The sequence below is a fragment of the Bos javanicus genome, chromosome 8, assembly GCF_032452875.1.
Source record: "Bos javanicus breed banteng chromosome 8, ARS-OSU_banteng_1.0, whole genome shotgun sequence".
NCBI classification, from domain to species: Eukaryota; Metazoa; Chordata; class Mammalia; order Artiodactyla; family Bovidae; genus Bos; species Bos javanicus.
In genome coordinates, this window is record NC_083875.1 from 72,275,835 (window position 1) to 72,301,039 (window position 25,205).

General features: G+C 37.9%; 1 protein-coding gene across 2 annotated transcripts in view; it reads left to right on the forward strand.

The window, feature by feature from the left end:
- LOC133252880 (disintegrin and metalloproteinase domain-containing protein 28-like) overlaps window positions 1-21,574 on the forward strand; it is a 125,352-nt gene extending 103,778 nt beyond the window's left edge. For both annotated transcript variants that reach the window (XM_061425860.1, XM_061425861.1), the window contains 10 exons: window positions 1,850-1,926; window positions 3,182-3,368; window positions 3,590-3,652; window positions 4,344-4,415; window positions 5,395-5,564; window positions 5,927-6,008; window positions 6,933-7,063; window positions 8,157-8,331; window positions 14,190-14,273; window positions 20,846-21,574. In XM_061425860.1, the coding sequence (XP_061281844.1) occupies window positions 1,850-1,926; window positions 3,182-3,368; window positions 3,590-3,652; window positions 4,344-4,415; window positions 5,395-5,564; window positions 5,927-6,008; window positions 6,933-7,063; window positions 8,157-8,331; window positions 14,190-14,270 (1,038 nt within the window). In that variant the 3' untranslated portion in view covers window positions 14,271-14,273; window positions 20,846-21,574. The remainder of the gene's footprint in view (window positions 1-1,849; window positions 1,927-3,181; window positions 3,369-3,589; window positions 3,653-4,343; window positions 4,416-5,394; window positions 5,565-5,926; window positions 6,009-6,932; window positions 7,064-8,156; window positions 8,332-14,189; window positions 14,274-20,845) is intronic.
- The last annotated feature ends 3,631 nt before the right edge of the window (window positions 21,575-25,205 follow it).

Here is a 25,205-nt window from a genome sequence, read left to right on the forward strand (position 1 = left end):
TGCAGCCTACCAGGCTCCTCTGCCCATGGGATTTTCCAGGCAAGAGTACTGGAGTGGGTTGCCATTTCCTTCTCCCGTCCCAAACATCTATGTCTCTATAAAAAAACAAACAAGATTTTGGCCACAGAATGGTCCTTTGTTCCTTTCTTACTCTCTTATTTCAAGGGCATCTGGAGTTTTGCTAACATTGACCTTTGGGGAAAGTATCTGATAAATTAGTTCATACTTAAGTGTGGCTTCCCTGGTGGCTCAGACAGTAAAACGTCTGTCTGCAATGCTGGAGACCCAGGTTCGATCCCTGGATCAGGAAGATCCCCTGGAGGAGTAAATGGTAACCCACTCCAGTACTCTTGCCTGGAAAATCCCATGGACAGAGGAGCCTAGTAGGCTACAGTCCATGGGGTTGCAGAGTCAGACACGACTGAATGACTTTACTTTAAGTGTGAATGGCCAATGACATCTTAATGTGGTACCTTTTCCAACTTGTCTACAAGCAAATGTTAATGACGTTGTTATAATGAAAATGTTATAATGACAACATTTTTTTTCTGCTGATACCAGCCATTTATTAAAAACGCATTTCTACTAAAATTGTTCTTAAATTCTTAGATTTAGAGCATGTGATAGCTGGACCCAGCTGAGTTTTTATTTTACAGATTAAAAACGCAGGGATGAAAATACATTACAATAATTAATGTAGCCGTTCTAGTTTAGCCTGAAGAGATTTAAAGTTTCCAGTGATGGCTTGTACTGCTGCTGAGGAGCTCATAGACTGGAGCTCGACCAGATAACCACAAACAGCATCCAGGCAGAGATTTGTGAATCTTCTCCTCTCACAATTTAAAACTTGGCTAGGATTTTCAACATATCTTGTCAATAGTACATGTATACAATCCAAAAGGTGTAAAGGCAAGAAAGACACAGATGGAATGTCAGACCCTGAGGAAAGTCAATTTGTTTTGAACAAGAGTTTATTCATTAGCTTTCTTGGACTGTTCTACACAAGTGATCCCCTACTTTGCTTATATGAAATGCCAAAATGTCTGAATCTCTGTGTGGTGGTTTGGTCGCTCAGTCATGTCCGACTCTTTGCAACCCCATGGACTCTAGCCCACCAAGCTCCTCTGTCCATGGGATTTCCCAAGCAAGAACACTGGAGTGGGATGCCATTTCCTTCTCCAGGGGATCTTCCCAACCCAGGGATCCAATCTGTGTTTCCTGCTTGGCAGGCAGATTCTTTACTACTGAGTCACCAGGGAAGCCAGTCTGAATCTCTAGCTATAGACAAATTCTTTGGGCTTTCGAGGCTGGTAAAGGGCTACCACTAACATTCCAGTTTTTTAAAAAATGAGTTGGACCCATAAATCAGAGGGTCTCAGACATGGTGGTGTGGCCTCTTGAGGACTGTAGAATTTAGAAAAATGAATACCTTATTTTATTGATATGTAATGCCATAGTGGAGCTTGCATAGAGGTACTAAATTCTCCAAAGTTGGCACTCGAACCTGAGAGTTCTTGGGGAGTGCTATAGACCACATAAAGCAAATGGTTACTTCTCAAATGCAGTGTCTACTCTTGCCCTAAGTCCATTTAGGTTCAAATTTCCTGAACTTTTCTTTAGTGTGAATTAGTGTCACAAAGACAGTTCAACCACCAAATATGGAGAGTTTCCAAAGTCATAGATAGAGAGGTCCATGAAACTGCTGAGATTCTCCACGTTTTTGTTTCTGGGAGCTAATCTGGTCACAGCCACTATTTGTAGAACATTCTTACATATTCAAGATAAGAGTTTTCAACACAACTGTGATACATTTATTTTTGTAGTTAGAAATTTTTTTTCCCAACCTTAGGAACACTGCTACTATAAAGGACACATCCTAAATGAAAAGGACTCTGTTGCCAGCATTAGTACTTGTGATGGATTGAGGTGAGTTACCACTTGTAAAAATATTAAACATCAAGCACTATTTTGTTGCATAATATTGAGTCTTCCTGGACACCATGTCTTCTTACTATTTTGGTAAAATTGTCTCCATTGATAAAATGCTGAATCTATGTGGTTAAAGTGAAGAATAATGCATCATCCTTGTAGTTGTCTCATTATCTGCAGTTCTAGTAAAAGTTAGAGTTAATAATTTTTAAACAAGTACTCTATTCGGGAGCATGATGACATCTGGATTCACTTTCATATTTATTATCCATCCACCCTTCGTTCCCTGAAACCATCTGTTTTATCTTCTTAAAGATGCTACCCTGCAGTTGTCACATTAAACATAATTTTTAGAAGTTTGTGGGTATGAGTGTGTTTGTGTATCTGTGTGATATTTCTGTTTACAAAGGTGATTCTTGCCAGTTAGGGAAAATTTGTAAAGGGTGAGAAAGCACAAATAAGAAAATAACCACCAAAAAGTTTTACCTCAGTATCACTATTATTAGTGTTTGATAATAGTTCAAACTATTATCAAAGAGGGTTCAATCTTTTATACAGATAAACAAAAATATCATTTATATGATTGAAATGTAAAATAAAATACACATTCTTTGTCCAACATGGGACATACCACATGACATCAAAAACCTCTTCCCATATCATACAATGCTTTTGTAGATGTAATTGTTTTTTTACCAGCTGTGTTAGCTTTCTAATATTTCATCATACAGTTTCACTATATATTTCTGAACTAATTTTCCTTCTAAGAAGAGAAAATCTTTAAGTTACTACTAGTTCCAACTTGTTCCTCTGGCTGATCTGCTCATCAATCTTTCTCTTTGGGATTCTTGGTATCCACAAGATACCTACTCCTTTGCAAGGTATCCTTTGAAAGGTATCTACTCCTTTACTACATTCTCCCTTATATCGCTGGGATCTGCCAAGAAATATTTGCTAAATGTGAAAATAAACTATGGACAAATATTTACTGAGCTCATGGTATAAATTTCAAATTTGGGGGGATAGCTTCATCTTAGTACTTCTTGTTCAGGATGCCCTGGGTAATTAAAATAGGATCTATTTTTGTATTGACAAACACTGATTATAACTTAAATTAGCAAAAGTTAGCTGTAAGACATATGAATGAAAACTACGTGTGAGCTTGGTATTGAGGGAGAGGAATACCTTCACTCTGGTCAGCGGGTGTGACTCTGGCAGAGAATCTTGAAACATGAGCCTCTGTGTCTCACAGGGGCTATTTTACACATCACAATCAAAGATATATGATAAAGCCTCTGAAAAGCACAGGCCGAGAAGAACACGCTATACTCAGATACAACCAGGAGGAGCTCAACCCAGCTAATCACACCTGTGGTGTAAGAAATGTTGGCAGGAAACAGGACCTTATTCGAACCTCAAGGTCACTCAGAAGTCCAGAGGTGAGTACAGTTTCCCACCATCATTCATTTCGACTGACCCAGTAATGATGTATGAAATACTGGTATACCCAGAAATGGCTTGTGTGAGTAAAGTCCAACTCTTATTTACTTATTCTTCAATTTACTTTTCCTCTGAAGGAAAATAAATAAATCTTTTTGTAAGCTTTTTAATCTCTTAGGTTGAAGATATTATTAACAATGTTCTTTCATTCATCACAAAGATAGAAGAATTTCTTCAGGGTGAGAAATACATCGATCTGCTTTTGGTGCTGGATAATGCCTTTGTAAGTATGAAATGAGCACTTCTTGGGTAGTTAAGTCAACTTTTCAGTTTTCTTATCAAGCAGACACAAGCAATAAACTATTCTCATGAAAAATACGAAGCCTGTCCACGTGGTTGTCTTATCTGTTCTACCTGCCATGTCAGAAATAGTTTTCATTCATTCCTGCTCTTTTAAAATTCATCTGCTGCCAAAATATTCAGATATGGGAAATAAACTTAATGACAGATAGCAACAGTAAAACAACCACAATAACTAGAAACATAAAGAGTTGGTTATTAATATCTTTTTAAAGTTCTCACTATGAAATGTAAATATAAAATATATATAAAATTATATATTATTTATTAATTACAGTCATATATTAAAATATATGAGAATTTATGCTTCATAACCAAATTTTAAAAATATCAAATTGGCTTGAAAACATTAAAATTAATATGATTTATTCAACTTAATTTGAATTGAAATTTTATATGAATGCTTAAGTTTTCTTTTGCCAAAAACTTCTTACATTTGAAATAGAATTTGTTGAAACAGATTCTTAGATAAGTCTCAGATAAGTCTAAGGTAGATGTGGAATGAACATTTATTTACATTGAAATGTGTACGTCTTCTTAAACTATAAAATCCCCATCAGCTTTCTCACTTTAATTTGTGGTTTTAATTACTCTTTGCATTTTGTATTTTACAGTATAAGATGTATAATGAGAATATAACTGTGATAAGAAGCTTTGTGTTTGATGTGATAAACCTACTCAATGTGGTAAGATATTTGTTCCATAAACATATGTTTCCACATAGGAGTTTAGGGCTTTTCTATATTTTAAGCAAATAAGAATTGGTAGAATTACAATGGATTAAGGTCAGCAGTTTGGGGAAATTTGGTAGACAAGGATTAACATCAAGGTAAAATCACTGTATACTGTAGCAAAGGCAACTTCTAGGTTTTCTGTTTTCAAAATGGGATACATTTATCCATCGCTTGAAATCAGTGAAATATCTAAAAAAAACTAAATAAATCTTTCCTACTGTATAGCACAGGGAACTACATACAATATTCTAGGATAAACCATAATGGAAAAGGATGAAAAAGAACATATATATGTTAGGTAGTTAGAATAGAAAACAGGAGTCCAGAGTGGCGGTAGCTAAAATATAAGGAAGGGAAAAAGCCACAAAAATAGAACAAAGGAAGGTCTGAGGACCAGAGTGAGGACCTCAGGTAGAAAAACACTCCTGGCTAGCCCAATTTACATATGGCAGGCCCAGGGCGGGGAGGGTGGGGACATATAAAAGGAGGAGCCAAAGGGCAGGGGGTCTCTCTCTCTCTCTCTCTCTCTCTCCCCCATGCATTGCTCTTCTCTTCCGTCTTTGGGTCGACATGCCTTCACGCCTAGAGGATGGATTTTCCTGCTATTTTCTAAATAAAATAGAGCTGTGACACGGAGCTGTAACACTGATATGTCTAAGAGCTATAACATGGTCTGTCCAAGACCCAAGAGCTGTGACGCGCCAAGGGCTTTAATGTCTGTCACTCCAAATCTTTGTTGCGACGAGAGAGAACTGAGGAGCATAAGCTCGCCCACACATATATATGTATAACTGAAAACAAACAAACAAAACTCAGTCACTTTGCTATACAGCAGATATTAACATAACATTGTAAATCAGCTATACTTCAATAATTTTTTTTGAAAAAGAAATATCAAACATTTTCATAATGAAAAATGTTCTTCCCTCAGATTTACAATACCATAGACATTCAAGTGTCCTTGGTAGGTATGGAAATATGGTCTAACAGTGACAAGATAAAGGTGGTGCCCAGCACAACTGTCACCTTTAAAAACTTTCTGAACTGGCATTATTCTAACCTGGGGAAAATGAAGACCCATGACCATGCTCAGCTACTCAGGTAAGCACACACTGGTCAGGGCCAGGTCTATTTTGACAGAGAAAATAGTTATCCCAAAGGTTTCTTGGCAGAGATTCCTGTTCAGTTCTACCTCCTTGTTCAGTGATCGGAGAGCCTAAAGTTCTATTATTAGCAACTCACCTGTGGGATTGTTGCAGACCCATGTCAGATCACTAAAATTGACTCTTGGATGTGGGATAACCATATGTGGTCATTCTAATGCTATAGAATAGCAGTGGCTTTTCTGGGACCTCATGAATATGAAGAGGGTAGGGGAACTAGGGAAGTCTCAGACAGAGCTGACGGAAGCTGATGGTTCAAAAGACTCAGATTGTGACAATGTACCCGTAACTTTCACGCAGTGGAGTTGGCTTCAAAACTCGAATGGCAGGACTGGCAACCTCGAATTCCTTGTGCTCCCCATCATCCGTCGCTGTTATTGAGGTTTGTAAACATATAGATCCCTGAGGTTCTACAACCTCTATGAAGACAAGCACAATGTCTTACTTAGAGTAAGCACAATGTATATCTGCTGAGTCAGTAAATAAAAGTAGAAATGAACCTGTATTTGTAGATCACTATACTGAGGATTCCTTGGATTATGAAACAGAATATCTCTTTACATTGACCCTCCCAGAAGTTTCACTCTTTAGTTGGTGTTAGGGAGTTAGAAGAGGAAGATCAGAACAAAAACAAAATCCAGGTGCCCCCTAGGATCTGAGGTAACTTCAGATTAATCATCGCTAGTATCTATGGCCGGAGAAGGCAATGGCACCCCACTCCAGTACTCTTGCCTGGAAAATCCCATGGACGGAGGAGCCTGGTGGGCTACAGTCCATGGGGTCATTAAGAGTTGGACATGACTGAGTGACTTTACTTTCACTTTTCACTTTCATGCATTGGAGAAGGAAATGGTAACCCACTCCAGTATTCTTGACTGGGAAATGTCATAGACAGAGGAGCTTGGAGGGCTACAGTTCATGGAGTCACAAAAGAGTCAGACTCCACTTAGCAACTAAACAACAACAATGAATAATGGAATTATCATGATTTAACCATGGTTTATCAATAATCCATATCGATTGAGCAATGGCTTAGCAGTTAGATTTCCAATAGCAAATCATTTCAAATGTTTACAATGTCATTTTTTATGTTTGAAGTGTAAACATTTTTAATGTTTACAATGTCCTGTCAGCTGTCTCAAAGGTCTATAATTTACAATAACCAATGAAAGGGGAAGAAGCTCAATGATTCAATAATTTTCATGTGAAACTATTATTCTTTGTAATACCAAACATCAATCATAATGAACAAATAATTGAATAAAATCACAAATAATAGATATTTCTCTCTTTTTTTTTCCACCAGGGTAAGAGAAAGAACAGTGTCTCTCTTGTAGGAGTGATGTCACACGAATTGGGTCATGTCCTTGGTATGCCTGATGTTCCATATAACACCAAGTGTCCCTCTGGGAGTTGTGTGATGAATAAATATCTAAGGTGAGACCTTGTCATTCTAGAGAAAAAAAAAAAATTCTTAAATCTTAAAGAATTCAGATGCAGGCTGTATAATTGGATGAACATTTTTTAATATAATGGCTGTGTTTCCAACGAATTCATGCTCTAGTTTCTTGATATACAGGATTTACCAGCTAGCAGAACTCATTATTTAAGATTTCCAAATATGCCAAGGTAGAGTTTATAAGTATAATGATCATGTTAATCTGCTGCTGCTGCTGCTAAGTCTCGTCAGTTGTGTCCTACTCTGTGCGACCCCAGAGACCGCAGCCCACCAGGCTCCCCCATCCCTGGGATTCTCCAGGCAAGAACACTGGAGTGGGTTGCCATTTCCTTCTCCGATGCATGAAAGTGAAAAGTGAAAGTGAAGTCGCGCAGTCGTGTCCGACTCTTTGCGACCCCATGGACTGCAGCCTACCAGGTTCCTCCATCCATGGGATTTTCCAGGCAAGAGTACTGGAGTAGGGTGCCATTGCCTTCTCTGGATCATGTTAATCTAACTTAAAATAATTTTAGCTTAAAACAGTCTTTTCTAAAAATATTTATATAATTAAGATGAGAACATCCTTATAAATCCCTGTCACCAATCAATTCATTTTTATGTTATTAATGTTGTCTTTTAATAATTCTAAGCACTTTGCAAGGACTTGTGATAGAAAAATCAATAAACATGTCTTACTGTTGAAGTGCTCATAAATAGGAAGTTAAATATCCCCATTGAACCTTTAAGTCTACAGTTATTTCCTTTCACTATTCATTGTTATTATCATTTGCCTCTCAGCCTTCAATAGTGAGATGAGTGAATGATAACAAATGGTGAAGCTCATCACTGCTGCCATTTAGGGCAGAATTGAATCTGCACAGGAAGTGAAATTCTTCCAACTCCTACAACTGGGTATCTAGAAAAAGAATTTTCCAATGAGAGTAGTATTCATGCTCTATCACATTCCCCATATAACATGGCTCATTTATACTAAATTTGGAGTTTTTGTTGAGCTAGTAAGACAAGTTAGATTCTTATGTTAACTTATCACTGTATATAACATGGTATTTCTCATTTTTCTTCTGGTTACAGTTCAAAATTCCCAAAGGATTTCAGTACAGTTAGTCGCTCACATTTTAAAAAATACATGTTATCTCAAAAGCCAAGATGCCTACTGCAAGCATTGGTTCCTAAAAATATGACAAAACCAGTGTGTGGGAATCAACTTGTGGAAGTAGGTGAAGACTGTGATTGTGGCTCTCCTGAGGTATGCAAATATCCGCGGTCTAAAAACTTTACTAGAGAGTTATTGTGGCTTTCTTTTTAGTTTTAATTAGAGTATAATTGCTTTACAATGTTGTGTCAGTTTCTGCTGCACAACGTGAATCAGCTATATGTATACATATATCATTTCACTCTTGCACCTCCCTCCACTCCCAACCACGTCCCACACCTCTAGGTCATTACAGATCACCAGGCTAAGCTCCCTGTGCTGTTCATAATGTTATCTTTTTTTTTCCTTTTAAAATGCTCTTTTGGAAGTTTTTTCTAAAGACAAACTTGGCATCTTAGTAAAAAGTAGGCTTGTATTTGTTTTCAGTACTGACTTTGGTCATCTTTTGAAAAGCATTTCAAAAGCCAGGATACGCTTATTATATGATTGTATAAGAACTTCAATGAAAAGAGGTAAATCATTAAGGTGAAAAGACAGCTCTCAGAATGGATAAAAATATTTGCAAAAGAAACAAGTAACAAGGGACTAATATCCCTTGTGATACAAACAGTTCATGCAGCTCAGTGTAAAAAAAGGGGAAAAAAATCTAAAAATAGGTAGGAGACCTTAATAGACATTTCTCCATAGAAGATATACAGATGGACAAAAAATACATGAAAAGATGCTCAACATCCCTAGATATTAGAGAAATGCAAACCAAAACTATAATGAGGTATCACCTCACACCGCTCAGAATGGTCATCATTAAAAAATCTACAAACAATAAATGCTGAAGAGGATGTGGGGAAAAAAGGGAACCCTCCTACACTGATGGTGAGAATGTAAATTGGTACAGTTACTATCGAGAATAGCATGGAGATTCCTTAAAAATATAACCATACACTACCACGTGTGTGTGCTAAGTTGCTGCAGTGGCGTCTGACCCTTTGCGACCCTATAGACCATAGTCCACCAGGCTCCTCTGTCCATGAAATTCTCCAAGCAAAAGTACTGGAGTGGGTTGCCATGACCTTCTTCAGGGTATTTTCCCAACCCAGGGATTGAACTTATGTCTTTTAGTCTCCTGCATTGGCAGGCAGGTTCTTTACCACTAGCACCACTTGGGAAGCCCCCAGAGCTACCATATGCCCCAGCAATCCCACTCCTGAGCATGTATCTGGAGAAAACCATAATTCAAAAAGATACAAGCATCATAATATTAATTGTAGCCCTATTTACAATAGCCAGGATGTGGAAGCAACCTAAATGTCCATTGGTGGAGGAATAAAGAAAATGTGGTACATACATATAATGGAATATTACTCAGCCACAAAAAGGAACAAAATTGTGCAATTTGTAGATATGTGGATGAACCTAGAGACTGTCATACAGAGTGAAGTAAGTCAGAAAGAGAAAAACAAATATCATATGGTATCACTTACATGTGGAATCTAGAAAAGTGATACAGATGAACTTATTTGCAAAGCAGAAATAGAGACACAGACATAGAGAATGGATGTATGGATTCTAGAGGCTAGGGGTGTGGGATGAACTGGGATATTGGAACTGACATATAAACACTGTTGATATTATGTATAAAATAGATAACTGTTGCTGCTGCTGCTGCTAAGTCGCTTCAGTGGTGTTCGACTCTGTGTGACCCCATAGATGGCAGCCCACCAGGTTCCTATGTCCCTGGGATTCCCCAGGCAAGAATACTGGAGTGGGTTGCCATTTCCTTCTCCAATGCATGCATGCATGCTAAGTTGCTTCAGTCGTGTCTGACTCTGTGCAACCCTATGGACAGTAGCCCACCAGGCTCCTCCATCCACAGGATTCTCCAGGCAAGACTACTGGAGTGGGTTGCTATATCCTTCTCCAGAAAATAGATAACTAATGAGAACCTACTGTCTAGCACAGGGAACTCTGTAGTGCTCTGTGGTGTCCTAAAGGGGAAGGAAATCCAACAAAGAAGGGATATACATAAGCATATAGTTTCTACTATATTCTACTTTGCTGTACAGTAGAAACTAACACATTATAAAGCAAGTGTACATTCTTTTAAAAAGTAAATCCTTAACTATACATGTCACTTATGAACTTTCTTAAATGTATTAGTCAAATTTCTAAATCACATAAACTCCCAGCTGATTGTTTTGTTGAACAATAACAATTAAAAAGGGGTTTCCCATGTGGCTCAGTGGTAAAGAATCTGCCTGCCAATGCAGGAGATGTGGGTTATATCCCTGGGTCTGGAAGAGCCCCTGAAGGAGGAAATGGCACCCCACTCCAGTATTCTTGCCTGGAAAATCCCATGAACAGAGAGGAGCCTGGCAGGATACAGTCCATGGGGCCGCCAAGAGTAAGACACAACTGAGAGACTAAGTATGTACACACAGATGCAACAATTGAAAATCCAGAAGTAAATTCCATTGAGAGAGAATTGGTCTTTCATCAAGCAGTGGGAGCAGGTAATGGCACCCCACTCCAGTACTCTTGCCTGGAGAATCCCATGGACGGAGGAGCCGGGTGCGCTGCGGTCTGTGGGGTCGCACAGAGTCGGACACGACTGAGCGACTTCACTTTTACTTTTCACTTTCATGCATTGGAGAAGGGAATGGCAACCCACTCCAGTATTCTTGCCTGGAGAATTCCAGGGACAGAGGAGCCTGTGGGGTTGCCGTCTGTGGGGTCGCACAGAGTTGGACACGACTGACGCAACTTAGCAGCAGCAGCATCAAGCAGTGTGTGAGAAGGAGAAATTAAAACGTAAAGAGGAAAAAGAAAAATCACACAAGTCTGTAGAAGATGGATTAACATAGAACATCTAAGATAATTACTATACATATGGCTAATCTTGATAAAAATCTAACCCTTTTGAGAAATCAGTGTACCCTAAAAAATATCTCTGATAAAATGTTTATTAGCAGTCTCAGACTAGGTTTCTAAAAGAAAGCGTTCTATTTAAGACTAAAAAAATGAATTACGATTTGAAGAGACTTTTTACATGTCAATCTGCTGAATGCTTTTTTTTTTTAATTTTATTTAATTTTTAAACTTTACATAATTGTATTAGTTTTGCCAAATACCAAAATGAATCCACCACAGGTATACATGTGTTCCCCATCCTGAACCCTCCTCCCTCCTCCCTCCCCATACCATCCCTCTGGGTCGTCCCAGTGCACTAGCCCCAAGCATCCAGTATCGTGCATCGAACCTGGACTGGCATCTCGTTTCATACATGATATTTTACATGTTTCAATGCCATTCTCCCAAATCTTCCCACCCTCTCCCTCTCCCACAGAGTCCATAAGACTGTTCTATACATCAGTGTCTCTTTTGCTGTCTCGTACACAGGGTTATTGTTACCATCTTTCTAAATTCCATATATATGCGTTAGTATACTGTATTGGTGTTTTTCCTTCTGGCTTACTTCACTCTGTATAATAGGCTCCAGTTTCACCCACCTCATTAGAACTGATTCAAATGTATTCTTTTTAATGGCTGAGTAATACTCCATGCTTTTATAACCACAGCCTCCTTTATTACTCACAACAAACCTGCAAAACAGGTTTGTTATTTTCCCAATTTAGAAAAGAAGTGAAACTCAGAAAAGCTAAGTAACTAGATCCAAGGATACAAAGCTAGTAATTGGTGAAACCTGTTGCAACCCAAGATTTATCCATTACTCTAAGAGACTTTGTGACAATGGGAAAGACATATAATCATTCTATGCTATTTATTTATTCAGAAATTTAAATTTATTGAGGGCTCCCCTGGTGGCTGAGTGGTAAAGAATTTGCCTGCCAATACAGAAGACATGGGTTCCATCCATGATCTGAGAAGATCCCATGAAGCAACGAAGCCTGTACATCAAAAAAGAAAAACAAAACACAAAAAAGAAAATTTAAGTTATTAAATTATATTAAAAGTTTACATGGTGCAACTTAATTATTCACAAAGAATAATGTAAATATTCTGTTAATTATAATGAGATATGAAATTTTACAAGTGATTTGATGCTTTACAATAATTTAGATTTATGTTTATCTCATTCTTACTTATATTCCCATATGGTTTCTAGAGTGAAGGATAACTGAAATTGTTCACAATCTTTGGCATTTCTAATTTCAACAGGTAAAATGCTGTGTGTTCAGTACATACACACAAACACACACACACACAAGAGAGCAGGACGAGAACAGGAGAAGAGAAACTACTATTATACCGTGTTTAATATCTTATTTTCTTTAACTATATTATCCAGTTCCCATATGCTTTCCATATCTTGCTGATTTTCTTCTTCTGTAGATGAATAAAATTAGAGAGCTAGAGAGTCCAAACTTAAGAACAACTGAATTTTTAAATAGCTGTTTTTTATCAAAAAGTGGTATAAATATTTTATATAGAATTCTTTAATGAAAAATTCATTTTCCAGGATCTTACATGATATTTTATTATTTTTAATAAAAATAATCATTCTTTCTGTCTAGATATTATCAAACAACCATCATGCCATTTTAATGATTCTACCTATGTAACACACTTTAATATCAGTAATGGAAAATTTCTTCACTGACTTTTTTTTGCGGTGTTTGCATAGTAATTATTGAGTGTTCATTCTTCCATAAATATCTTGGTTTTATTTTTATGTTTTTGTCAATTTGCCTGCAAATACAGTTGAGATTCTGGTTGATATTTGTAAAATTAATAATTCACTCTAAAGGCCACTGGCATTTTCACAATATTAAGTATTGTCTTAAAAGATAAGTTGCCTTTGAAGTTTTTCAGAGAAGTTAAATAAAAAATTCTTCATGCAGTTCTTGCACATTTTGAAACTTTATTTTTAAATATTTTCAATTTTTTTCTTTTTGCTGTTAATACATATGTTTTCTTTTTATTTAGGTTCTCATTTGTTACTGTTCTTGACATTATTTTATTATTATCTTAAACAGCTATCTTAGTGACTAACTCAATGTTTTTAGAATTGATCCTCTTTTTTTTCTAGCTCAAGAATTATATCATATATAAACAGTGAAAACATTATTAGTATTATTTATAGATAATAATTATTATATATCTGATTATTATGCTTTCATATATTTTTGTCTCATAGCATTTGTCAGAATTTACATAATAATAACATAAAAATAATCCTTTCTTTATACTTTATTGGATGTGTTTTTACTATTCACCAGATAGATTTTCTTTATCATGATGATCAAAACTGTTCATAGTTTACTAATATGTGTTAATTAAATAATGCTTGCCTAATTTGTACTAATTTTTGCCACCTATCACATTAGTATTAGTTGTTTTCTTCCCTCAGTCTTTTAATATAATGGATAATGTTACTTTATTCTGTACTGTTGAGACAGCCTTGCATTTTTGGTGACAAAAGGCTCTGCAGAATTTGTAATGGAGAATTATTATATTAATAAGCTAGTGTTTGGCTAATATTTTACTCAAGTTTTTGCATTTATACACACAAATGAGAATGGTATGGTGTATATACTCATTACCAGTTCTCATTATCAGGATTATGCAGGCTTGGCAAAATGAATTGAAGATTAAAAATAATTTTTTTCTCTATTGTCAAGCTGTTTGAAGAGAATAGAAATATTCTCCCTTGAATTTCAAATTAACTTACATATAATATCATCTAGGTGAATTTGTTTGGGATAATTCTTGGGTTATTCTATTTTTGTCCTTTTAAGAGATAGTTTTCATTACTCAGCATTTTTTTTTCTGTCATTAAATTTCCTTGGTCATTTCAACTCGAATTTGTATAGCAGAGTAATTTAGTTTAAAAAGTGAAATTTCATTGTCATCATATGCCAGAATTCTGCACACCTAGTCTATAGGGGAAAAAATGCTTGAATTCACTTTTGCATTGTGTGTGTGTTTTAAAGGAATGTACCAATCCTTGCTGTGAAGCCATGACCTGTATGTTAAAACATGAAGTTGACTGTGGAAAAGAGACTGAGCAATAACATGTAAGACTTTTTTTTTTCTTTCTTTGTTCTCAAACATTTTCACATTTTTATGTGATTCAAGAAAGATATGACACTGAGTTCAGCAAAGCTAAAACTCAATTTATTTCATTTTACATTTTTAAATGACTCAATTTCAGAAATTTAAAAAAGCCACTATTATGAACATAAATAGCTCAGACTTGTGTATATACTAATACACTAATGAGAAAAGTGGGTATTTTGTCATCATGAAACTAGGACTTCTGAAACCTGTGCTAAAATTGTATGAAATTCTGAAAGGTAATAATGAGTTTAATATAAAGTAATATGACAAACAGAAAAGTGAACGTGAAAGTCGCTCAGTTGTGTCCAACTCTTTGCAACCCCTTGGACTATACAGTCCCTGGAATTCTCCAAGCCAGAATACTGGAGTGGGTAGATCCAGGGGATCTTCCCGAACCAGGGATCGAACCCAGGTCTCCTGTATTCCAGGTGGATTCTTTACCAGCTGGACCATGAGGGAAGCAAAGACCTCAATTGATGAACAAATTCTTTTCTTGTGTAAGTGCCAATCATTGAAATTGCAAGGTAGTCAGAAGATAAAATTTAACAACACACTACAATATTTGACAATTTTATTCCTTTTAAAATGCCTAGGGAATTCCCTGGTGGTCCAGTAGCCAAGACACAGTACTTTCACTGCCATAGGCCTGGGTTCGATCTCTGGTCTGGGAACTCTATAAGCTGTGTGGCATGGGCAAAAGATTTTTTTGAAATAAATAAAATGCTTCAATAATGCATAATTCATGGATTATTTTTGTATTTTACACACTCCTACATAAGTTGGGCTAGGAAACCTAATTGTTTTTGATATATTCCTTTCAGTAAAAACTAGTCTCCAAATCTGAAAATGGCAGCAATGATCAAAAATTATGAACAGGAGAAAGACTTGGGACAAATTATTAATATATGAATGGAGTTATTCTTACCAACTACCACCCTTTCCTGAATTTCCTGAATCTTTTCTGGAATTTTTTTTAATTTATTTATTTTAATTGGAGGCTAATTACTTTATAATATTGTTGAGGTTTTTGCCATACATTCACATGAATCAGCCATGGGTGTACATGTGTTCCCCATCCTGAACCTCCCTCCTAGTTCCCTCCCCAATCCCATCCCTCAGGGTCATCCCAGTGCACCAGCCCTGAGCATCCTGTCTCATGCATTAAAACTGGACTGGCGATCTGTTGCACATATGATAATACACATGTTTCAATGCTAGTCTCTAAAATCATCCCATCCTCGCCTTCTCCCACAGAGTCCAAAAGTCTGTTCTTTATATCTGTGTCTCTTTTGCTGTCTTGCATATAGGGTCATCATTACCATCTTTTTAAATTCTATATATATGCCTTTGTATACTGTATTGGTGTTTTTCTTTTTGACTTACTTTGCTCTGTATAACAGGCTCCAGTTTCACTCACCTCACTAGAACGGATTCAAATGCATTCTTTTTAATAGCTGAGTAATATTCCATTGTGTATATGTACCACAGCTTTCTTTTCCATTCGTCTGCTGATGGACATCTAGGTTGCTTCCATGTCCTGGCTATTGTAAACAGTGCTGTGATGAACATTGGAGTACACCTGTCTCTTTCAATTCTGGTTTCCTCAGTGTGTATGCCCAACAGTGGGATTGCTGGGTCATATGGCAGTTCTATTTCCAGTTTTTTAAGGAATCTCCATGCTGTTCTCCATAGTGGCTGTACTAGTTTGCATTCCCACCAACAGTGTAAGAGGGTTCCCTTTTCTATGCACCCTCTCCAGTGTTTATTGTTTGTAGACTTTTTGATAGCAGCCATTCTGACTGGTGTGAGATAGTACCTTATTGTGGTTTTGGCTTGCATTTATCTGATAATGAGTGCTGTTGAGCATCTTTTCATGTGTTTGTTAGCCATCTGTATGTCTTCTTTGGAGAAATGTCTGTTTAGTTCTTTGGCCCATTTTTTGATTGAGTCGTTGATTTTTCTGGAATTGAGCTGCAGGAGTTGCTTGTATATTTTTGAGATTAATTCTTTGTCAGTTGCTTCATTTGCTATTATTTTCTCCCATTCTGAAGGCTGTCTTTTCACTTTGCTTATAGTTTCCTTCATTGTGCAAAAGCTTTTAATTTTAATTAGGTCCCATTTGTTTATCTTTGCTTTTATTTCCATTATTCTGGGAGGTGGGTCATAGAGGATCCTGCTGTGATTTACGTCAGAGAGTGTTTTGCCTATGATTCACTCTAGGATTTTTATAGTTTCTGGTCTTACATTTAGATCTTTAATACATTTTGAGTTTATTTTTGTGTATGGTATTAGGAAGTTTCATTCTTTTACAAGTGGTTGACCAGTTTTCCCAGCACCACTTGTTAAAGAGATTGTCTTTTCTCCATTGTATATTCTTGCCTCCTTTGTCAAAGATAATGTGCCCATGGGTGCATGGATTTATCTCTGGGCTTTCTATTTTGTTTCTTTGATCTATATTTCTGTCTTTGTGCCAATACCATGCTGTCTTGATGACTGAGGCTTTGTAGTATAGCCTGAAGTCAGGCAGGTTGATTCCTCCAGTCCCATTCTCAAGACTGCTTTGGCTATTCAATGTTTTTTGTATTTTCATACAAATTGTGAAATGATTTGTTCTACTTCTGTGAAAAATACCATTGGTAGCTTGATAGGGATTGCATTTAATTTATAGATTGCTTTGGATAGTATACTCATTTTCACTGTATCGATTCTTCCAATCCATGAACATGGTATATTTCTCCATCTATTTGTGTCATCTTTGATTTCTTTCATAATGCTCAAAATTCTCCAAGCCAGGCTTTAGCAATATGTGAACCGTGAACTTCCTGATGTTCAAGCTGGTTTTAGAAAAGGCAGAAGAACCAGAGATCAAATTGCCAACATCCGCTGGATCATGGAAAAAGCAAGAGAGTTCCAGAAAAACATCTATTTCTGCTTTATTGACTATGCCAAAGCCTTTGACTGTGTGGATCACAATCAACCGTGGAAAATTCTGAAAGAGATGGGAATACCAGACCACCTGATCTGCCTCTTGAGAAATGTGTATGCAGGTCAGGAAGCAACAGTTAGAACTGGACATGAATAAAAGACTGGTTCCAAATAGGAAAAGGAGTTTGTCAAGGCGGTATACTGTCACCCTGTTTATTTAACTTATATGCAGAGTACATCATGAGAAACACTGGACTGGAAGAAACACAAGCTGGAATCAAGGTTGCCAGGAGAAATATCAATAACCTCAGATATGCAGATGACACCACCCTTATGGCAGAAAGTGAAGAGGAACTTAAAAGCCTCTTGATGAAAGTGAAAGTGGAGAGTGAAAAAGTTGGCTTAAAGCTCAACATTCAGAAAACGAAGATCATGGCATTCGGTCCCATCACTTCATGGGAAATAGATGGGGAAGCAGTGGAAACAGTGTCAGACTTTATTTATCTGGGCTCCAAAATCACTACAGATGGTGAATGCAGCCATGAAATTAAAAGCCACTTGCTCCTTGGGAGGAAAGTTATGACCAACCTAGATAGCATATTCAAAAGCAGAGACATTACTTTGCCAACAAAGGTTCATCTAGTCAAGGCTATGCTTTTTCCTGTGGTCATGTATGCATGTGAGAGCTGGACTGTGAAGAAGGCTGAGTGCCAAAGAATTGATACTTTTGAACTGTGGTGTTGGAGAAGACTCTTGAGAGTCCCTTGGACTGCAAGGAGATCCAACCAGTCCATTCTGAAGGAGATCAGCCCTGGGATTTCTTTGGAAGGAATGGTGCTAAAGCTGAAATTCCAGTATTTTGGCCACCTAATGCGAAGAGTTGACTCATTGGAAAAGACTCTGATACTGGGAGGGATTGGGGGCAAGAGGAGAAGGGGACGACAGAGGATGAGATGGCTGGATGACATCACTGACTCGATGGATGTGTCTGTGTGAACTCTGGGAGTTGGTGATGGACAGGGAGGCCTGGCGTGCTGGGATTCATGGGGTCGCAAAGAGTCGGACACGACTGAGTGACTGATCTGATCTTATCTGATATATAGGTCTTTTGTTTCTTTAGGTAGCTTTATTCCTAAGTATTTTATTCTTTTCGTTGCAATGGTGAATGGAATTGTTTCCTTAATTTTTCTTTCTGTTTTCTCATTGTTAATGTATAGGAATGCAAGGAATTTCTGTGTGTTGATTTTATATCCTGCAACTTTACTATATTTATTGATTAGCTCTAGTAATTTTCTGGTGGAGTCTTAGGGTTTTCTATGTAGAGGATCATATCATCTGCAAACAATAGAGTTTTACTTCTTCTTTTCCAGTCTGGATTCCTTTTATTTCTTTTTCTTCTCTGATTGCTGTGGCCCAAACTTCCAAAACTATGTTGAATAGTAGTGGTGAGAGTGGGCACCCTTGTCTTGTTCCTGACTTTGGGGGAACTGCTTTCAGTTTTTCACCATTGAGGGTAATGTTTGCTGTCGGTTGTCATATATAGCTTTTATTATGTTGAGATATGTTCCTTCTATTCTTGCTTTCTGGAGGGTTTTTATCATAAATGGGTGTTGAATTTTGTCAAAGGCTTTCTCTGCATCTATTGAGATTACTCATATGGTTTTTATCTTTCAATTTGTTAATGTGGTATATCATACTGATTGATATGCAAATATTGAAGAATCCTTACATCCCTGGGATAAAGCCCACTTGATCATGATGTATGATCTTTTTAATATGTTGTTGAATTCTGTTTGCTAGAATTTTGTTAAGGATTTTTGCATCTATGTTCATCAGTGATATTGGCCTGTAGTTTTTTTTGTGTGTGTGTGGGTGGCATCTTTGTCAGGTTTTGGTATCAAGGTGATGGTAGCCTCATAGAATGAGTTTGGAAGTTTACCTTCCTCTGCAATTTTCTGGAAGAGTTTGAGTAGGATAGGTGTTAGCTCTTCTCTAAATTTTTAGTAGAATTCAGCTGTGAAGCCATCCGTTCCTGGACTTTTGTTTGTTGGAAGATTTCTGATTACTATTTAAATTTCTGTGTTTGTGATGGGTATGTTAAGATTTTCTATTTCTTCCCAGTTTAGTTTTGGAAAGTTATACTTTTCTAAGAATTTGTCCATTTCTTCCAAGTTGTGATTTTATTGGCATATAGTTGCTGATAGTAGTCTCTCATGATCCTTTGTATTTCTGTGTTGTCTGTGGTAACTTCTCCGTTTTCATTTCTAATTTTGTTGACTTTCTTTTCTGGGACTGAACTTGTTCAGTTCAGTTCAGTCGCTCAGTCATGTCCGACTCTTTGTGACCCCATGAATCACAGCATGCCAGGCCTCCCTGTCCATCACCAACTCCCGGAGTTCACTCAGACTCAAGTCCATCGAGTCAGTGATGCCATCCAGCTATATCATCCTCTGGCGTCCCCTTCTCCTCCTGCCCCCAATCCCTCCCAGCATCAGAGTCTTTTCCAATGAGTCAGCTCTTCACATGAGGTGGCCAAAGTACTGGAGTTTCAGCTTCAGCATCATTCCCTCCAAAGAAATCCCAGGGCTGATCTCCTTCAGAATGGGCTGGTTGGATCTCCTTGCCGTCCAAGGGACTCTCAAGAGTCTTCTCCAACACCACAGTTCAAAAGCATCAATTCTTTGGTGCTCAGCCTTCTTCACACTGAACTTGTAGAGAGATTATAAAGCAAATAATCAACTCAAAGTGGTTTCCCCGTCAGTGGTAAAGAATTTGCCTGCCAATTCAGGAGACACAAGAGATATGAGTTTGATCCCTGAGTCTGGAAGGTCCCCTGGAGGAGGAAATGGCAACCCACTCCAGTATTCTTTCCTGGAGAATTCCTTGAACAAAGTAGCTTGGAAGGCTACAGTCCATGGTGTTGCAAGAGTCAAACAAGACTTAGTGATTCAACTACCACCACCCAATCAACTGAAAGATCACTGACTATCACCTCTTCAAGGAAAGGACCAGCAAGGTCATACAATAAGGAGTATCACTCATTCAGGGCTTCTGAATTCTTTCCTGGAAAATTCCATGGACAGAGGAGCCTGGAAGGCTATAGTCCATGGGGTCGCAAAGAGTCAGACACAACTAGCTACTGAGCATACAATCACTCATTCTCTTACCAAGCATCATTTCACTCAGTTGAACCCCTAGTGTGATCCACTCTACAGGAAATGCTAGAAATTAGTCCCATCTTCTTCCTTTGTGACAGAGATCAGAAGCATATCATCACAAACCATAACCACTCAGTTTTTTAGGGGCTTGGAATGATAGGTGGGCTTGCACCATTACTGGCCAATATAGGCAATTTAGTATCATGGAAAGAAAACTGAACTTGGACTTGGGATACTTTGATCATTTTCTCAGGTTAGGTACAAACTACCGGTAGCACTTAAAGTCAAATTATTTACTTCATTTTCTCACCTGTAAAGTGAAGCTAATGGTATTGTCTTTCAGTAGGGTTGTTAGAATTATTTAAATTCTATAAATATTTGCTATTATTACATAATATTTTATAATTTATAATGACCATGGCTTCCAAATTTTTTCTTTTGATCAGAGGATGAATCCAAACTTCATTGAATCCAAACTCAATGAATCCAAGCTTCATTGAGATGCTACTTGCCAGGACAAGAATCAAGAAATCCAAACATGCCAGGAATCTTACGTAGTCTCACCATTGTCCTTAACTGTATTTTGCTTTTCACTTGTCCTTATACTTCCTGTAATATTACCTCTCCAGTCAGCAGGTCTATACATGTATTTAGGGAAGCTGCCTATTTTCTAAGTCTGATCTTTAAATGCATTTTTTAAGGATCTTGAAGCTGTTGTTTAGCTCTTTTCTTTGGAGAACAAAAGAAACTAGTCTTTGACTAAAACACTGCAAAATGCTCTACTGAATTATGCAAGTTCAATTCAGAATTGTATAATGGCAAGTGACTTGTGTTTTAATCCCGCTTTTATTTTAGTTTAGTCCATGAAAAAATAAGATCATTTGATGAGTGTAATCTTTGGTGGAAGATAGGAAAGCAAAGTTCATATGTCATTTCTTACTCCTCAGTATTCTGCTTTCCTTGCTCTTAGAAGTGTGATATTTTTCTATATCATGTCAAGGCTAATGAAGTATTTTTTATTTTATCATGTATAATCCTTTCACCATTACATTTAACGTTAATTTGAAGAGGTCTGTATTGCTTACACTGTCATTTAGCCACCAAGAATTGCTTCATTCATCTATTGGTTTAATGAACCACAGTGTCAGTGAATAAAAGCACAACTTTTTGAGGAATTTGTTTGTGTGGTCATTTTCAAAAATGAATATTTTCCAGCCTTGTTGTAGGTCTGTGTTAGATGGTAAAGCCTCACATAACTAGACAATTTTCCCTTTGGTCATTTGACAGCACTGCCACAGAGAGCCAGGCATAATGATGGGGAGGAGAAAGGCCACATTCTCTTTTAATGCCCAGAATGAAATGACTTGAGGCCAGTCACACAAACTTTTTGAAGTTTCTCTAAACTGTTTTTTTTTTTTTTTTAACAATTTACTCAAAATAAATGTCCAAATTTCCACTGATGCCTGGGTCAGGAGAACAAGAACTTAGACATACTGGTAAAAGCAAGCAACTTTCTGAAACAAGCAACTTTCCAGAAAGCCCTGCTTGCTAGTATTGGCTGCCTCCCCCTTCCTTGCCTCCATGTTGTTGGTGGCTTTGACTCTACAAGTGTTACAGCGACACTCTATGTCTGATGTCACTGGTGGCCATGCTGTAGCCATGACTTGTCAATATCCGCAACTGTCCACTGTGTGTGTGTGTGCGTGCGTGTGCATGTGTGTGTGTGTGTGTGTGCTTATTTGCTCAGTCATGTCTGATTCTTTTGTGACCCCCATGGACTGCAGCCCACCAGGTTCTTCTGTCCATGGGACTGTCCAGGCAAGAACACTGGAGTGGGTTGCCATTTTCTTCTCCAGGGGGCCTTCCTGACCCAGGAATGGAACCCATGTCTCCTGCACCTCCTGCATTGGCAGGTAGATTCTTTGCCACTGAGATACTTGGAAACTCCACCCAAATCTTCCAAGGAAAAGGGGCTTCTTTAGGCTTATTTCTCCCACACTTCATGAACAGATAGAGGCTTCTTATAATAAAACAGCTTGAGCTACAGGGATTTAGCAAGTAGCATGCTGGTGACAGCTAGGACTGGTTCATGAGTGCCAACTGCTAAAATGATCAGGAATATTATGAACTTCTTGTGAAACAACCATTACTAAAAAACCAGCCTGTATAAAATTTCAATTAAAAATCATATTAAAACAGAGTTCTGCAGAGAAACTTAACAAATTATGTTAAATAAACTATATTTAATAAATTATATCCAAACTTAGAGTTCTTCAGAGAAACATCATACATCCTATATCTATATTTATTCACTCTGTGATATAGATAAATAGATAGAGAGCTATATAGATATGTATCTATCTATCTAAATCACAGAGTGAGAAAATGTAAATATAGTATGCATGGTGTTTGTGGAGTTCTAATATAAGTTTTAATAGATACATAAATATGTCTGTCTCTATCATCTGCCTATCTATATATGTATGTAAGAGAAAGAAAGATCGAATTATGTTAGGAGAAATTGGCTCACAATTACGAAAGCTAAGAAATACCCAAATCTGCTATTTGCCAGTTGGAGACCCAGGAGAGCTGGTGGTGTCCAAGGGCAGGAGAAAATGAGATGAGATGTACCAGTTTGAGCAGGCAGGCAGGAAGAAGAAAAAACAAAGATTCTTCTTTTCATCAACTTTTGTTCTACTCAGATCCTCAACAGATTAGATGATTCCCACCTACCCTAAGGAGGGCACTCTGCTTTACTGGGCCCAATGGCATCCTGTGGTACAGTCAAGTTGACCCATAAAGTTAGCCATCACACTAAACATGTTATACAAGTAGAATTATACTGCAAAAATTAAAAAAAAAAAAAAAACCAGAGACATCACTTTGGAAACAAAGATTCATATAGTCAAAGCTATGCTTTTTCCAGTAGTCATGTATGGATGTGAGAGTTGAACCAGAAAGAAGACTGAGCCTCAAAGAACTGATGCTTTTGAACTGTGGTGCTGGAGAAGACTCTTGAGAGTCGCTTGGACTGCAAGGAAATCAAATCAGTCAATCCTAAAGGAAATCAACCCTAAATATTCATTGGAAGGACTGTAGCTGAACTGAAGCTGAAGCTAAAGCTTCAACACTTTGGCCACCTGACATGAATATCCAACTTATTGGAAAAGACCCTGATGCTGGGAAAGATTGAAGGCAAAAGGAGAAGTGGACAGCAGAAGATGAGATGGTTAGATAGCATCACCAACATAATGGAGCAATGAACTTGAGCAAACTTTGGGAGACAGTGGAGGACAGAGGAGCCTGGTGTGCTATGGTCCCTGGTTACCAGGCAGTAAGCAGGAGGGAATAAATTGGGAGATTGGGATTGACACATACATACTACTCTGTATATAATAGATGACTAGTAAGGACCTATTGAATACAGAGAGCTCTGCTGAACACTGTGTAATGGCCTATGTGGGTCAAGACTCTAAAAATGAGTTCATATAATCACACAGGATTCACTTAGCTCTACCCCTAAAACTAACAAAGCATTCTAAATTAACTATGCTTCAATAAAAAAATTAAAAATAAATGCATAAGTTTAAAAACCAAAAAATATTAAAAAAACAAAAAGCTCACCAGAAGGAAAAAGTAAGGGTCAGAGAGAACAGAATGGAAAGAAATCTACTATCATCAATGGATGTATCAGAAAATACCCTTTCTCAGTGGCTACCACTCTGTTTTAGATGATTGTAAAAATCATTCTTCATTTTGACCATCCAGCATCAAAATATCAGAAACATAGAGCACTACTCATATCTATGAGCTTCCCTGGTGGCTCAGGGGGTAAAGCATCTGCCTGTAATGCAGGAGCCTGGGTTCGATCCCAGGTCGGGAAGATCCCCTGGAGAAGGAAATGGCAACCCACTCCAATACTCTTGCCTGGAAAATTCCATGGACATAGGAGCCTGGTAGGCCATAGTCCACGGGATCTCAAAGTATCGCACACGATTGAACAGCTTCACTTCACTCACATCTATTCAGCTTTGCTCATCCCCAAGTTTACCGCCACCTGCTGCTGCTGCTAAGTCGCTTCAGTCATGTCCGACTCTGTGCGACCCCATAGACGGCTGCCCACCAGGCTTCCCCAGTCCCTGGGATTCTCCAGGCAAGAATACTGGAGTGGGTTGCCATTTCCTTCTCCAATGCATGAAAGTGAAAAGTGAAAGTGAAGTCGTTCAGTCGTGTCCGACTCTTAGCAACCCCATGGACTGCAGCCTAGCCAGCTCCTCCACCCATGTAATTTTCCAGACAAGAGTACTGGAGTGGGTTGCCATTGCCTTCTCCTGCTGCTGCTGCTGCTAAGTCGCTTCAGTCGTGTCCGACTCTGTGCAACCCGAGACGGCAGCCCACCAGGTTCCCCGTCCCTGGGATTCTCCAGGCAAGAACACTGGAGTGGGTTGCCATTTCCTTCTCCAATGCATGAAAGTGAAAAGTGAAAGTGAAGTCACTCAGTCGTGCCTGACTCCTAGCGACCCCATGGACTGCAGCCTACCAGGCTCCTCCTAGAGACCGGCTAAAATGGACAGAACTTTGAATTTCTGAAATAAAACTAATTGGGATTTTGGCAACTTCCTAGACAAATGACAATAATCAAAGAAAGATAAACCTGTAAAAGGGAGAGTCTTCCCATACTCATCTTGGGGGTGGAAAAAAAAAAAAGAGTACTGTTTTCTCAGAGAGAATAATGTCCATGGAATTTAAGAAAGCAGTGAGAAATTAGAATCAAGGGACAGATAGGAGGACACTGAGAGGGAGAAT